The sequence below is a fragment of the Lipotes vexillifer genome, unplaced genomic scaffold, assembly GCF_000442215.2.
Source record: "Lipotes vexillifer unplaced genomic scaffold, Lipotes_vexillifer_v1.1 scaffold2116, whole genome shotgun sequence".
NCBI lineage: Eukaryota > Metazoa > Chordata > Mammalia > Artiodactyla > Lipotidae > Lipotes > Lipotes vexillifer.
Genome location: NW_006791713.1, coordinates 338,282 through 354,748, shown reverse-complemented (window position 1 = coordinate 354,748; position 16,467 = coordinate 338,282). Strand labels below are relative to the sequence as shown.

At 41.3% G+C, this 16,467-nt stretch overlaps 1 protein-coding gene across 2 annotated transcripts in view; it reads right to left on the bottom strand.

Annotated features, from left to right (window-relative positions):
• Nucleotides 1–16,467, bottom strand: part of ZDHHC20 (zDHHC palmitoyltransferase 20) — a 70,076-nt gene that overhangs the window by 2,655 nt on the left and 50,954 nt on the right. For both annotated transcript variants that reach the window (XM_007464503.1, XM_007464502.1), the window contains 4 exons: nt 9,524–9,656; nt 6,192–6,318; nt 1,802–1,891; nt 313–428 (listed from right to left, as the gene is read on the bottom strand). In XM_007464503.1, coding sequence (XP_007464565.1) covers nt 313–428; nt 1,802–1,891; nt 6,192–6,318; nt 9,524–9,656 — 466 coding nt within the window. The remainder of the gene's footprint in view (nt 1–312; nt 429–1,801; nt 1,892–6,191; nt 6,319–9,523; nt 9,657–16,467) is intronic.

Sequence of the window (16,467 nt, the reverse complement as noted above, 5' to 3'; positions counted from 1 at the left end):
AATATTATGCCAAAAGAATTTTCTACATCTGAGGTGACAAAATACATGGCTGGGTAACAACAAGGAAAAACAAAGTTATGAACAGATGAAAACACAGCAGCAGCCACTACACTTCCTCACTCAACCTTCGCCTCCGTGAAAGCTACCAGTAAACACTAACGGCCCACGTGTAAGTTATTTTATGAAAAAGTTTCAAATATTTTAGTATTTTAAAATAGCACATGATGTATTTTAATTTTTCCACATTTATTAAACCTGGTGATTTTCATTTTAACCAGACAAAGCAATGTTTTCAGATGACGAGCATTTTACCTGATCTGATAACACCTTCTTCGGATCCATTCTCCAGCCACTGAGATTCACTGTCCAACAAGCGGTTTTTTGATTCACTAAGCGGTTTGATAGGAAAGGGTGGATTTGAGCCAATACTGAAAGAGGAGCAAATAATTTAGTAAACAGTCTAATGCTCAATTAATAATACTTAATTAATAAGCAGCAAATTAGTATTCCTTCTCCTAAATATGTGAGGGCAACTCATGAGATCTCAGCACTCTGAAAAAACTCCATCTTCAAGAGAAAATGTGCCCCCAACCCCCCCGCATTAAATGGCTCTCTAGACCCAAGAATTTGTACGCAGCACTGCCAATGAAAACAATTAGATAAAAGAAAAACAGCTTCAGAGGCCAATCTGAAACATTTTTAACAGGTTAATCAAGAGCCATAAGGTAGCACAAGGACAGGTGAGGATCTATGTCTGTGGCCAGGACAAAAAGATTACCTGTCATTTCCCAAGTTTTCTGCTTTCTACCTCTGCAGTATAGATCTAAGGGGAAAAAATGATTTAGTGATTTAGCGTAGACTTAGTTTTCTAGCTAAGGCATCCAGGGAGGGAGGGAATGGAGGAAAAAAAGGAGGAAAAGGAAAGTAGTATTGTTGGGGAGCCCCTATGGGCAGGCGCTGTGCTGGGTGCTTTCTACACACCATCACAATCTTCACAGTAACCCCCGAAGGGAGTACAGATCCTCCTCTCAGAGAGCTGGCAGCTGAGGCTCAGACAGTTTAAGTAGCTTCCTCGAGCTCTGAGGTCCTAGGTTCTAAGGCCTATGTTCTTCCAAAATTAATCCGCTAGCTTGGAATTTATAATCCCTCCTCCCCCACAACTTATTTCTGTAAGTTTCAAGTGTTTCACTTTGACAGAAGCATCTCTATCTCCTTTAAAATTTCATTTAAAATGAACTATTTCTCTGAATTTATGAATCAGTGTGCTCGCCATACAAACTCTGAGAAAATATCCTCTAAGACAAAGAAGAAAAATTTTGTATTTGTATTTTTGAATCCTCATTAATATCATTTTCACGCTGCAGTTAAAATCTCTTTATCAAAATAAAATGGTGAATAGTACAATGACTAACTTCTTTGAAAATATAACTGATATAAACCCACATAATCAAATCTTGAAAGAGTCTTCGTTTCTAGGAAGACGCAGCGCAGGGAAGGTAGCCGTGCTTCCTACCCTGCCAGACGCGTCCAGTGACATGAGACTGTCCTGCTTCAATTACTAACAGCAAGCGTTCACTTTATTACTCTCAAAAGTGTTCTGGTTTGAATGATAAAAAAAATATGGTTATCCTGAGCATATCAGCTATATCCACATTTTACCCCTCAGTTATAAAAACTGAATAGAATTTCTCTTTATGCTGGCTTGCTACATTACTACTATATTTATCTATGTATCACACACACACACACACACAGTTGGCTCTATAATGAATTCTGAAAAACTTAATGACAAGAAGCACACCTTCTGGTATTTTCGCTGTGGTTTGAAACAGATGCTTGTTCTGGATCCGTCCCCACAAGACGAGTTGGAAAACTGCAGCCATCACCCTGACTGCATAATGAGAAATATCAGTAATAATGTAATCATGTTCAGTTAAATCAAAGTGGTCAAATTTAACACCTGTTTTCCAGAGGCATGGTATAAAATTATCACAACTTGTCATTTCAGAGAATGATTTCTAAGATTTCTAATTTAGACGGTTATTAGACTCCACTGAGGAAATAAGTCTTTTTCTTTTATAATTTACATATAGTTAAAAATAGTATCTTCCATGACTATGAAAATGATCATGTCTATTAAAGTTATGATAAACATACATATTCAAATATTTGGGTAACTGACCTGCTTATCACAATCATTTAAGATATCATAATTGCTCAAACTGAAATTCAAGACGTTAAGTTCCACATATTTATTTTTTCAACAACATTCATTAAACGAAAATATACTGGATGTTCCGAGTACCATTTGAAGTGCTAGGGCTATACCACTGAACAAAAGAGAAGAAAATCTCTGGCTTCAAGAAGTTCACAACTTACAAAAAAGTACAGCTATGTCTTCTGCATTCTAAAAACATTGTGTACCGCAGGGAATTCCACTTCCAGCCAAGATGGATTAACCGGTACATTTGACCTCCTGTTGAACAGTACATACAACAACTCTTTTCAAAACAGGCAGCACAGAACTGTGGTGTCTGAAAGAAGAGAAACCAACCAAGGAGTTGCAGCTTCTGCCAGAACTTGAGCACCAACAGGGGGATGTGCAGAGCAAGGTGGCCTCACTGAATTAAGGTGACAGAGATGGGAGTTTCGAGAAGACGAGGAGGTTTGCTTCTATCGGACAGAGCTGAGGAAGAGGGATATGTGCAGAGACAGGGCCACAGAAATCTGCACAGGGTTTTACTCGAGTCTTTTGATGAATACTCAGCCACACGTGTGAACCTGGGAAAAGAATGCTGGGGAGCGTAAGCTGAGCAATTCAGAGCCTGCACAGCACGGAAAGCCACTTGCATTCGACCTGCCAGAGTAGAGAGACCTCACTGAACAGGTGGCTATGGCAGAGACTGCAGCAGGCTCCCACCTTTGCTGTAGGACTCAACTTGCCCTAGAGAAAATGCTACTTTACACCCAACCAAAGGTTTAAACAAGCGTCAGGAGGACTAAGCTGAGACAGAAGTCTGCCAAAACAAAATCCAACATTCTTTAAAGGGAGACAAAATTTAAACAAACTCAGAATTCAAAATGTCCACCATCCAATCAAAAATCACTAGCATACAAAGCAGGAAAATGTGATCACAACTGAGAGAAAGTCAATAGAAAAGATTTAGAAATGACCATGAACACTTGAAACAAAGACGTCAAAACAGTGATTATAAATATGTCCATGAATTAACTGATATAAAGAAAAAAGAAATGTAAGATATAAAAAAGAACCAAATTGAACTTCCGGAGCTGAAAAATATAATATCTGAAATAAGAAATTCACTGGATGAGCTTAACAGTAGACAATACAGAAGAAAAGATAAATGAACTCACAGACGTAACAATAGAAACAATCCAATTTGAAGCAAAGAGAGAAAAGAGATGGAGGGGGAGAAGGGAGGGACAACAGCAATGACGGGTGGGTCACGACATATATTTAAGAGAACCCGAAAAGCTAGTGGGGGAAGGGCACAGGAAGAGGGAAGCAGGCAGAAAAGACAACTGAAAATTATTTCAAAATTATTCAGATTGGACTTCCCTAGTGGCATAGTGGTTAAGAATCCTCCTGCCAATGCAGGGGACACAGGTTAGAGCCCTGGTCCGGGAAGATCCCACATGCCATGGAGCAACTAAGCCCATGTGCCACAACTACTGAGCCTGTGCTCTGGAGCCCGCAAGCCACAACTAGTGAGCCCGTGTGCCACAACTAGTGAGCCCGTGTGCCACAACTACTGCAAGCCGTGTACCTAGAGCCTGTGCTCCACAACAAAGAGAAGCCACTAAATGAGAAGCCCGCACACAGCAACAAAGAGTAGCCCCTGCTCGCTGCAACTAGAGAAGGCCTGCGCACAGCAACGAAGACCCAACGCAGCCAAATAAATAAATAACTAAATGAATAAATAAATAATTCAGATTTGATGAAAACGACAAATTCATAGATCCAAGAAGCCTAATGAACTCCAAAGAGGATAAACACGAGGCAAACCATACCAAGGAACATCATCATCAGACTACTTAAAACCAGTGATAAAGATAAAATCTTAAAAGTAGCCACAGGGGGAAAAAAGACATAGTAATTTACAAGCATACCTCCTTTTCTTGTGTTTCATTTTACTGTGCTTTGCAGATACTGTGATTTTTATAAATTAAAGGTTTGAGGCAACCCTACACTGAGCAAGTCTATCGGTGCCATTTTTCCAACGGCATTTGCTCACTTTGGGTCTCTGTGTCACATTTTGGCAATTCTCACAATATTTCAAACCCTCCACCAGCAAAACGATTACGACTTGCTGAAGGCTCAGATAACGATTAGCAGTTTTCAGCAATAAAGTATTTTTAAATCAAGGTATGTACATTGTTTTTTTTTTAGACATAATGCTATTGAACAATTAACAGTCTATGGTTACAGACTGTTATATGCACTGGGAAACCAAAAAATTCGTATGACTCACTTTACTATGATATTTGCTTTATTGCGGTGGTCTGGAACCAAACCTGCAATAATCTCCGAGGTGTGCCTGTACAAACAGTGGAATAAAGATAAGAGAGAGGCTGATTTATTGACACAAACAACACAAGCCAGATGATAATGGAACAACATCTTCAAGGAAGGGGAAAAAAACCCAAAGACAAAAAACCCAACTGCCAACATTGAAATTTCTGTTTAGAGAAAATAACCTTAAAAAATAACAGTCTATGTTCCAACCAGTCGGAGTGGAAACACCTGAATATAAGAGACAACAGATAGAGCGCACAGAAGAGACTGGCGCACTTGAAGATGAAACTCAGGAAAAAGACTGAACAGAAGGTGAGCAGCCACCAGTGAGCCGTGGCGGAGCCTCCCGAGGAGCCACAGACATGTAGCTGGGGTCCCTGCAGGGACAAGGGGAGGGAGGCGACAGAAGAAATACTTGAAGAGACAGTGGTTAAAAGTACTTTCCAAATCTGATGCAAGTTTAAAAATTACAGATCCAAGGAGCTCAACAATCCTAAGCACGAGAATCATGAAGAAAACAACACCAGGCATGTCATAATCAATTTGCAAGAAACTAGTGATAAACAAAATCTTAAAAGCAGCCAGAGAAAAATGTCATATTACACAAACAATAATAAACATAATATCCACAAAGTTCTCATCAGAAAAAATGCAAGCAGCATCTACAATTCTATACCAAGCAAAATGTCTTTCAAAAATGAAGGCAAGGGCTTCCCTGGTGGCACAGTGGTTGAGAGTCCGCCTGCCGACGCAGGGGACATGGGTTCGTGCCCCGGTCTGGGAAGATCCCACATGCCGCGGAGCGGCTGGGCCCGTGAGCCATGGCCGCTGGGCCTGCGTGTCCGGAGGCCGTGCTCCGCAACGGGAGAGGCCACAGCAGTGAGAGGCCCGCATACCGAACAACAACAACAAAAAAATGAAGGCAATTGGGAATTCCCTGGCCGTCCACTGGTTAGGACTTTGAACTTTCACTGCTGGGGCCTGGTTCAAGCTCTGGTCAGGGAACTAAGATCCCATGTGGCGTGGCCAAAAAAAAAGAGAAAGAATGCAAATATGTCATTTTCAGACAAAATAACAAGCAATACAGTTCCTTGTTAAGGGAAAAAAGGAAAAAAATCCACAACGCTTACAAATAGGGTACTTGAATTTCAAATACTTTTTCCTTCTCTATAATGATTCTTGGTATATAGATGGCCTAGGATGGCTGAGAATTTGAGAGAAAAGGAAATTATGAATCATCTTGAGCATATATTCTCATTTAAATTTAAATGCAGGTAAAAACTGCATTATGTGTTGGGTCTTCTTTGATTTAAGACACAACAGAATACATAACCTGTACTGGAAATCTTTGAAGATATGGCTAATAAATATAAATTCTTATGATTCTTTACTTCACAAACTTATTTTCATTTTGAAGGAGAAAGAGTGATTCTTATTTTCTCTGAATCTTTTTTTCTCACTCAAATATACGCCCAAACTCTCCTTCACCCTCTTATAAAAAACATGAAAAATCAAATACTTCATGTAATCAAGATATTCTGAGTTTTCACTCTTAAGGCTCATAATGTCATAATATACTATATTCTCTGAATCATTTAATCAGAGAGACAATCACAGGTTCCATAATTTCTGAGACGTGCATTTTATAAACTACCTTGAAAATATTGGAAGTAGCCAATATTTCTTTTCATCACCAAAGACTTGTCTCCAATTTTTACTGCATCCAAGCGAGAAACCGTTTCCATCAGGTCCATATGAAAATGTGGGTGCACGGAATGATTCTGTTACAGATACATATTACAAAAAAGAAAGAGTTAACCTATTCGAAAATTATAGGAGGGAGGGAAAGTACCAATTTTTTTTCTTTTTAAACTTTTTTTGGGAAAAAATATAACCTCTTGAATATTTCATCACCCTTATAAAATGAAAATGTCAAAATAATTATGTGATATTAAGGAAAATCGACTGAAGAATGTTCAATACACCGTAGCCTTTTTCTTTCTTTCTTTTTTTTTTTAAAGATATTCTGTCTCTTACAACTTCACTCATTCATTATTTATCAACTTCCTACTACGTGCCTATGGCACAGCACCAGGTTTTGGGATCCCAAGGTAAAGTAGATGAAATTCTGACCAAAGAACCCACAGTCTAACAAAACTCTATCAGAATGATAGTGTGATAGAGATACATGCGGGGTGGTGGCCAAGGAAGGTGAAATATGCAGGAGGTGACGCCTGAGCTCGATCCTGAGCTATGAATAATAACAAGGGACGAAGCTGATGGCGGCCAGAGCCTAGGATCTCTGTTTAAAGACAGAATGCATTGCAGAATGTTTTATAAGCTATGGATAAGAAGGAGCCAGGGAGAGACGGATTGGGAAAGGTTGATGACACAGAAAAGTGAAGTAAAAACTGATGGAAGAAAGTTCTAGAAGAAATGGGATGGCCTTTAGAAAAGTTCTAAAGACTAACCATAGATACCAGAAAAGACATTGTGTCCGCAGAAGTTAGAAAGAGGGTGACAGTCATGGGTTTGAAAGTAGCAATGTTTGTGTGAGGTTATAAAGGTGAGACGATAAGAATTTACTTGTGACAACTTCTAATTTTTCTGTGAAGCGTTCACAAAATAGGTAAGGAAATTAGGGAGGATGATCAAAGTCTGGAATACCTATTGTGGGTAATAAGGTGGCAAACCTCATCAGAGACACGTGACATTACTGCCAAATAGAGCTGAGGGCCTAAGTGAGGTCTGAGACTTTGAATCTGTAGTTGTGACCACCTCTGTGGGAGCGAGACGGCCTTCACCAGCTCTCTCCAGCCCCATCGCACTGGGAGAAGAACGCGTCGCTGGAATAACCTGGGTCAGGGACTGGCAAGAGCGCTATGGGAGATGAGGCACTTAGGGGCCTGTGTAATGCGAGGGTGCTGCTGGGAGCTTGAGGGCGTTTATTATAGGATCTAGAATGGAAAAGGGTGAGAAACAAAACCAGAAGGGAAGAAACGTGGGAGAAAAGTGGCGGAGTGTGGAGGACTCAGTAAGCTAAAAAGGGCACACACTGGAACACGGAAAGGGAGAGCTGAACGGATAAAGACAGAGAATGGTCAGAGAATGGAAACTTCAAGGTGAAAATGTGAAAGGTTCAGTGTCTGGGTACAGGAATGACTGGCTATCAGGATCAAAGAGACCAACCAGCCTTTCTGGGGTGACAGCAGCAGTTTGAATGTATTAATAGAAACTCTAACTTGAGAAATGATTCAAGGTAGGGCGGTGACAGCTATGAGGAAGGTACAAGTGATGCCCCAAAGGACATCTGGAAGCAGCAGTGGAGACCTGGGTAACACCAGGGTGTGTGGGGAGTGGTGTGTTAGGGGAAGGTTTTTCAAAGTGTGGGTTTAAACATCTGAATAGGCTGTAAAATCAATTCAGTGCTTTGAAACCAGCATTTCTTTTTAAAGAACTAGAACAGAAAATATTAGAGTGTATTGGACATAGTAGACATCAATGATGTTTTACGAAGATTTTGCTTATTCTAATTACATAATTGTATAAATGTGTGTGCGTGCACTAGGTAGTGATATAAAATGATGCATTTCTTACTGTAGTCACTGGTAAAAACGTTTGAAAAAGATTGTTTTTAAGAGAACAGTGTGTTTCCCAGGAAGCACTCACCTGTCAGACACCTACAGGGTTTGGGTGGGAAACCAATGAAGCAGGGTGGGAACCGAGGCCAATTAGATGCTCGTGGCCACCGAAGCAGTCAGCCACTACTGAGCTCCTACCGAATGACGCCAGGTGGGAAAATAGGGCCACCGGAGTCGTCAGTTTTGAAAAGAAGAAATCTCCTTTTCTGTGTGAAACCTCTCAGTGTCCAGCTGCTTGGGAGGTCTGAAGAGCTAGGCTTTGCAGGCGGGCTGCCTTCTGTGACCTCGGGTTAAAGGTGAAGAGATGACAGGATATTCCGTGACGATGATACATTAATTGACGTGAGGAAGCTTATTCACACGGAAAGGGATGAAAGCGTGGGCACCGGAAGAGAGGCAGCAGCAGAGCGGGCTGGGAAGGGCGGGGCACCGCACCCTTACCCTGGGAGCCGCCATCTTTTACAGGACCCCACAGACACGACATTAAAGCGATCCAAATATAAAGGTACCTAAGAAGCTCATTACAACGTCTGCAGCTTTCTATGCTAAAATGTGTCCAACTCTCCTTTAGACAGCAGGGAGTGTTTAACTTTCTTTGGAAACACTGTGACAGATCCCCATTCTGTTAGCCAATACCTCAATATTCCAGTTACGGCTGGTGTTGCTGCTTACATGCCAATGGTTTAGTCTGAGCGATGCCCCACCACCGTTGTTTAAGAAGTGTGTGTCGGGCTTCCCTGGTGGCGCAGTGGTTGAGAGTCCGCCTGCCGATGCAGGGGACACGGGTTCGTGCCCCGGTCCGGGAAGATCCCACGTGCCGCGGAGCGGCTGGGCCCGTGAGCCGTGGCCGCTGGGCCTGCGCGCCCGGAGCTTGTGCTCCGCGACGGGAGAGGCCGCAGCAGTGAGAGGCCCGCGTACCGCAAAAAAAAAAAAAAAAAAAAAAAAAAAAAAAAGAAGTGTGTGTCCAATTATTGGAATACCTTACTGAATTCTTCCCCAATAGTTTCATTTTAAAAAAATGAGCACAAAAGGGACATAAGTGCTAACATTAGTGATACAACAAATGCAGGAAACAGCCTTTATTAAAATTTATAAAATATAGTCAGTTCTCTACTTTTATATACAACACACTCTACTGAAAAAATATATAAAAATCAATCTTACTTCCTCAACCTTCTCAAAATTATGAACCTTTACATTTATTAAACAGCCATTGTTCCTATCCAGTCCAAGTTAATTTTAATACAGAATTATTTTATCTTTATCATCTTTTGTCCTTCTCTAGATTTCATGTTCATCTGTGGCCATTTTCCTAAATAATTATGCTTTATTTTAACCTACTTACCTATGGTTGTTCTGTTTTTTCCAACTAGCCAGCAGTGGTAGCTGAGAAGGGACAATACGCTGATGAAGAACATTGTCGACACAAAGAATAGAAAAAGTATGTGGAATTTTGCACGTGTATCTGAGAGTTCATTCTGAGGAAAGAGAAAAGAAGACTTACTTTTCAGAATAGTCAACCTCCAAAATATACTCTTACAAATTTGGCTCTTCCTGAAGATTGCTGAATTCGCCAAAATGTTACCAGATATGAGAATAAAATAAATTAGGTAATACATCCAAAAGCAACATTTCCCAAAGCAGAGAATTGGTATTTTCAGAGGGGCTTGCTTACATAACATGTCAGAAAGAGTCACTTTAAAAACCGCTCTCGGGCTTCCCTGGTGGCGCAGTGGTTGAGAGTCCGCCTGCCGATGCAGGGGACACGGGTTCGTGCCCCGGTCCGGGAAGATCCCACATGCCGCGGAGCGGCTGGGCCCGTGAGCCATGGCCGCTGAGCCTGCGCGTCCGGAGCCTGTGCTCCGTGACGGGAGAGGCCACAACAGTGAGAGGCCCGCGTAACGCAAAAAAAAACCCCCAAAACAAAACCCTCTTAAATTTTAGCAATAGTTTCAGTAATAAAATAAAAAGATGGACATTTTTACCCAACGTTTGTCTTTTGTACTTTATACACATATTCAAGCTTTCCCCAACATCCAGGATACACCAGGGTTTTCTCCATCTACGCTACTATTTGCTTGTTTTAATTATATAACCAGAAACTAATTGCAATAAATTTATTTTTGGACTTCCCTAGTCTCTGTCTTCGGAACACCGCTGCACACAGTCATCCCTTCAGCTGCTTCCATTCCTACCTCTTTAATCCTTGCTCCTTTCCTACAGAGCCTGTTTTGGTAATTACCGATTTGGGTATGTCAACTTGCCACAAGGCATTAATTAGTGAACGAAAACAGCTTCTGTTACCCATTCTAATGGCTAGATTCATTTCAACAGAAGCAAAGTGTTAACCCAGAAGAAGTCAGTCTCTAGCAAGAGGATTAGAAGGAAGCCTTTTCGCATTCGCTCTCACGACAAAGCCGCACAGCCAACCACAGCCTCACAGAACAAGAGCTGCTCCTGCTTGATTTAAACACTGTGTACAGGGTAACAGGAAGGTTTTTAGCATTAGGTGATTCTAACATCTATCTTCCCCTCTTCTCTTCCAGAGTAGACGCAATACCTTTTAAATACATCAAGCGATTCTTCTATCTCCCCATCTTGTGAAACAAATGAGTACTATACATACTCACTATCAATGTCACAAAAAAGATGGCAAGAATGTCATGGCAATGATTTTTTTTTTTAATTTAATTAATTTATTTATTTTTGGCTGCGTTGGGTCTTCGTTGCTGCGTGTGGGCTTTCTCTAGTTGTGGAGAGTAGGGGCTACTCTTCATTGCAGTGTGCGGGCTTCTCATTGTAGTGGCTTCTCTTGTTGCGGAGCACGGGCTGTAGGCGTGTGGGCTCCCGTAGTTGCAGCACATGCGCTCAGTAGTTGTGGCGCACGGGCTTAGTTGCTCCGTGGCATGTGGGATCTTCCCAGACCAGGGCTCGAACCCGTGTCCCCTGCATTGGCAGGCGGATTCTCAACCACTGCGCCACCAGGGAAGCCCGCAATGTGTATTTTACCTTTGGACAACTCTCTGTAGATTTCCTGTGGCAAAGCTTGTATAAATAGAGACAACACATTAAGAAACCACTTTTTATACAAAATTATCCTGTGCACTATTGTTATAAACCTTTCATGTTTGGAAGGACCACTAAGATGTGGCTCTCTAAAGGTCATCAATGACGTTTTCTCAAAAACCACAAAAGACAAGAACATTCCGCTCTCCAAGCACGTTGAGGGTACACTTTACACACCTTTCCACAAAGTTTTTAAAACAGAGATTTGGGGCTTCCCTGGTGGCGCAGTGGTTGAGCGTCCGCCTGCCGATGCAGGGGACACGGGTTCGTGCCCCGGTCCGGGAAGATCCCACATGCCACGGAGCGGCTGTGCCCGTGAGCCATGGCCGCTGGGCCCGCGCGTCCGGAGCCTGTGCTCCGCAACGGGAGAGGCCAAAACTGTGAGAGGCCCGCGTACCGAAAAAAAAAAAAAAAGACAAAAAAAAAAACAAAACAAAACAAAACAAAAAACCCAGAGATTTGTATCTAGGAAAGCATAAAATTGATTTTTTTAGCAAACAGTTTTTTAAAAACTTCTGATGAGTATTTTCTAAAAACTAGATCTAATAATTTCTCACCTGCCTCAATGGTACTGCAGTAGCCTTCCAAGGGGTGCCATCTCCTCCCGACCAGTCTACTTTCCACAAAGCAGCCAGAGGGACCCTTTATAAGGCCGATGGCATTACCCGCTGCTCCTCATTCCACGGCCCTTGCAACGCCCGCAAAGACCCTGCATCCCTGGCCGCCTCCTGGACCCCTGTTCCCCCTGCTCATCTACTCCAGCCTTGCCAGTTGCCTGGCATGGTGCTGCTCTGGGCTTTTACTCTAAAGGTTAGACGTCTCCTCTGTTTGAAACACTCTTCTCTCAGGTATCCACTAAGTCCCGTCAAGTCTTCGCTCAGCTTTCTTACTGAGGCCTACCACAATCACTCTTAAAAAAATTCAGATGTAATTGACATATAATGTTATTTTAGTTTCAGGAGTTCAACATAATGATTCCATATATGTCTATATGGCAAAATGATCACTACAGTAAGTCTAGTTAACATCCATCACCACACACAGTCACAAAAACTTTTTTCTTGTGAGGAGATCTTTCAAGACCTAACTCTTAGACACTTTCAAATATACTTATTAGCCACAGTCACCATGTTGTACATTACAGCCCCAGGCTTATTCTGCCACCTCCTCCCACTTCACCCAACCCCCACCCCACACCTCTGACAACCACCAAAATGTTCTTTGTATCTATGGGTTTTTTTTTTATTCCACATAAAAGTTAGATAATATGGTATTTGTCTTTCTCTGTCTGACTTTATTCCCTTATTATAATATCCTCAAGGTCCATCTGAGTTGTCAAAAACGGCAAGATTTCCTTCTTGTTCTATGGCAGAATTTATACCATTTATGCAACGATATAAATTCCGTTGCATATTTATACCACAATTTCTTCATCCACCAATGTAAACTTAAGAGCGTTTTCATGTCTTGGCTGTTATAAACAATGCTGCAATGAACACAGGGATGCAGATATCGTTTTGAGTTAGTGTTTTCCTTTCCTTTGGATATAATCCCAGCAGTGGAATTTCTGGACTGTATAATAGTTGTAATTTTAATTTTTTGAGGACTCTCCGTACCATCCTCCATAGTGGCCGCGCTAATTTACACTCCCACCAACAGCACACAAGGGCTCCCTTTTCTCCACATCCTTGCCCAAACTTGTTATTTCTTGTCTTTTTGATAATGGCCATTCTGACAGGTGTGAGGTGCTGTCCTGCTGTGGTCTGGTTTGCATTTCCCTGGTGATTTGTGATGCTGAGCATCTTTTCATGTGTCTGTTGGCCATCTGCATGTCTTCACTGGAAAAATGTCTATTCAGATCTTCTGACCATTTTTTGCTTGTTTGTTTTTGTTGTTTTTTTTTGCAGAACACGGGCCTCTCACTGTTGTGGCCTCTCCCGTTGTGGAGCACAGGCTCCGGACGCGCAGGCTCAGCAGCCACGGCTCACGGGCCCGGCCGCTCCGCGGTATGTGGGATCCTCCCCGGACCGGGGCACAAACCCGTGTCCCCTGCATTGGCAGGCGGACTCTCAACCACTGCGCCACCAGGGAAGCCCCTGACCATTTTTTAATCAGATTGTTTTGTTTTTGCTATTAAGTTGTATGAGTTCTTTATATATTTTGAATATTACTCCTTATCAGATACATAATTTGCAAATATTTTCTTCCATTTAGTAGGCTGCCTTTTCATTTTGTTAATGATTTCCTTTTCTATGCAGCAGCTTCTAGTGTGACATGGTCCCACTTGTTTAGTTTTGCTTTTGTGGCTTTTGCGTTTGATGTCAAATCCAAAAAATCATTGCCAAGGCTGATGTCAAGGAGCTCACCACCTGCATTTTCTTCTAGGAGATTTATGATTTCAGGTCTCATGTTCAAGTCTTTAATCCATTTGGAATTGATCTTTGCCTATGATGTAGGACTGAGGTTCAGTTTCACTCTTTTGCATGTGGCTGCCCAGGTTTCCCAACATCCTTTGCTGAAGAGACTGTCCTTTCCCCATTGTATCTTCTTGGCTCCCTGTCATAAATTAACTGACTGTATGTGCATGGGTTGATTTCTGTGCTCTCTTATTCTATTCCACTGATCTATGTGTCTGTTTTTATTCCAATAACATACTGTTTTGATTACTACAGATGTGGGATATAATTTGAAATCAGGAAGTGAGATGCCTCTAGCTTTGTTCTTTTTCTTCAAGACTGTTTTGGTTATTTGGCTCTTTTGTGGTTCTATACACATTTTAGGATGGTTCTATTTCTGTGAAAAATGGCATTGGAATTTTGATGGGGATTGCACTGACTCTGTAGATTGCTTTGGGTAGTATGGACATTTTAAACAATATGAATTCTTCCAAATCCATAATCACAGATTATTTTTCCGTTCATTTGTGTCTCCTTCATTTGCTGTCATCAATGTCTCATACTTTCCAGTGCAGAGATCTTTCATATCCTTGTTTAGAGTTATTCCTAGGTATTTTATTCTTTTTTTTTTTTTTTTATTCTTTTTGATGCAATTGTAAATAGTACCGTTTTCTTAACTTCCCTTTCTGACACTTTGTTATTAGCGTATAGAGATGCAACAGATTTTTGTACATTGATTTTGCAACCTGCAACTTCCCTGAGTTTATTAGTTCTCACAGTTTTCTTGTAGACTATGATTTCCTAATATGTCGCTTGAAAACAGAGACAGTCTTACTTCTTCCTTTCCTATCTGGATGCATCTTCTTTCTTTTACTTGCCCAGCTGTCCTGGCTGGCTACGACTTTCGATACTACGTTGAATAAAAGTGGCAAGAATGGGCAACCCTGTCTTGTTCCTGATATTAGAGGAAAAGCTTTCAGCTTTTCACCACTGAGTATGATGTTAGCTGTAGGCTTGTCAGTATATGGCCTTTATTAAGCTGAGGTGCATTCCCTCTATACCCATTTTGTTGACAGTTTTTATCACAAACGGATGCTGAATTTTGACAAATGCTCTTTCTGCATCTATTGAGATGATGATATAATTTTTATCCTTCATTCTGTTAATGTGGTGTATCACGTTGACTGATATGCAGATGTTGAACCATCCTTGCATCCCTGGAATAAATCCCACTTGATCATAGTGTATGGTCCTTTTAATGTATTGTTGAATTTGGTTTGCTAATATTTTGTTGAGGATTTTTAAATCTGTGTTCATCAGGGATACTGGCCTGTAATCTTCTTGTGGTGACCTTGTCTGGTTTTACTACTGGGGTAACACTGACCTTATAAAATGAGTCTGGAGTGTTCCCTCTTCCATTTTGGGGAAGTCTGAGAAGGACAGGTGTTAACTCTTCACCTGTGAAGCCACCTGGTCTGGGACTTTTGTTTGTTGGGAGGTTTTTGATTACTTATTCAATCTCCTTACTATTGATCAGTCGGTTCAGATTTTCTATTTCTTCATGATTCAGTCTTGGTAGGTTGTATGTTTCTAGGAATTTATCCATTTTTTCTAGGTTATCCAATTATCTGGCATAAAATCGTTCATAGAAATCTCTTTGATCCTTTGTATTTATCAGTTGTAATGTCTCTCTCTCTTTTTTTTTAATATTTATTTTTGGTTGTGTTGGATCTTCGTTGCTGTGCACTGGCTTTCTCTAGGTTCTCTAGTTGCACCACCAGAAAAGCCCTAAGAGCTGGTTTCCTGTAAAGATAAACAGAACAGACAGGCCTTTCCCTTGTCTCACCAAGAAAAAAAGAGAGGACTCAAAATCAGAAATGAAAGAGAACTTCCCTGGTGGCACAGTGTTTAAGAATCTGCCTGCCAATGCAGGGGACATGGGTTCGATTCCTGGTCCGTGAAGATCCCACATGCTGTGGAGCAACTAAGCCCGTGCGCTGTAACTACTGAGCCTATGCTCTAGAGCCCACGAGCCACAACTACTGAGCCCACTAGCCACAACTACTGAAGCCCACACACCTAGAGCCCGTGCTCCACACAAGAGAAGCCACTGCAATGAGAAGCCTGCGCACCACAAGGAGGAGTAGCCGCCGTTCACCACAACTAGAGAAAGCCTGCGTGCAACAACAAAGACCCAACTCAGCCAAAAATAAACAAAACAAAAACCCAAAAAAAACAGCTCTTAGTTTCACTCATCTTTTTAGTTTCTGTTCCATTTATTTTCACTCTGATCTTTATTTCCTTCCTTTTAGGGCTTTTTTAAAAATTTTAATTTTGGCTGCTCTGAACGGCATGTGGGATCTTAGTTCCCCAGTCAGGGATTGAACTCAAGCCCCCTGCAGTGGAAGCATGGAGTCTTAACCACTGGACCACCGGGGAAGCCCCTAACTTCAGGCTTTGTTCTTTTTCTAGTTCCTTGAAGCGTAAAATTAGGTTACTTGAGATCTTTCTTACTTCTTAACACAGGTTTATCTCTATGAACTTCCCTCTTAGAACTGCTTCTGCTGCATCCCATATGTTTTACTATGTTGTATTTCCATTTTCATTTGTCTCAAGATATTTTTTGATTCCTTCTTTCATCCATTGGTTGTTCAGTTGCATGTTTAATCTAAACATATTTGTGAATTTTCCAGTTTTTTTTCTTGGAATTGATTTCTAGTTTCATATCACTGTAATTAGAAAAGATGCTTGCTATGATTTCAGTATTCTTAAATTTGCAAGACTTGTTTTGTGACCTAACACATAACCTATCATGGAGGACGTTCCA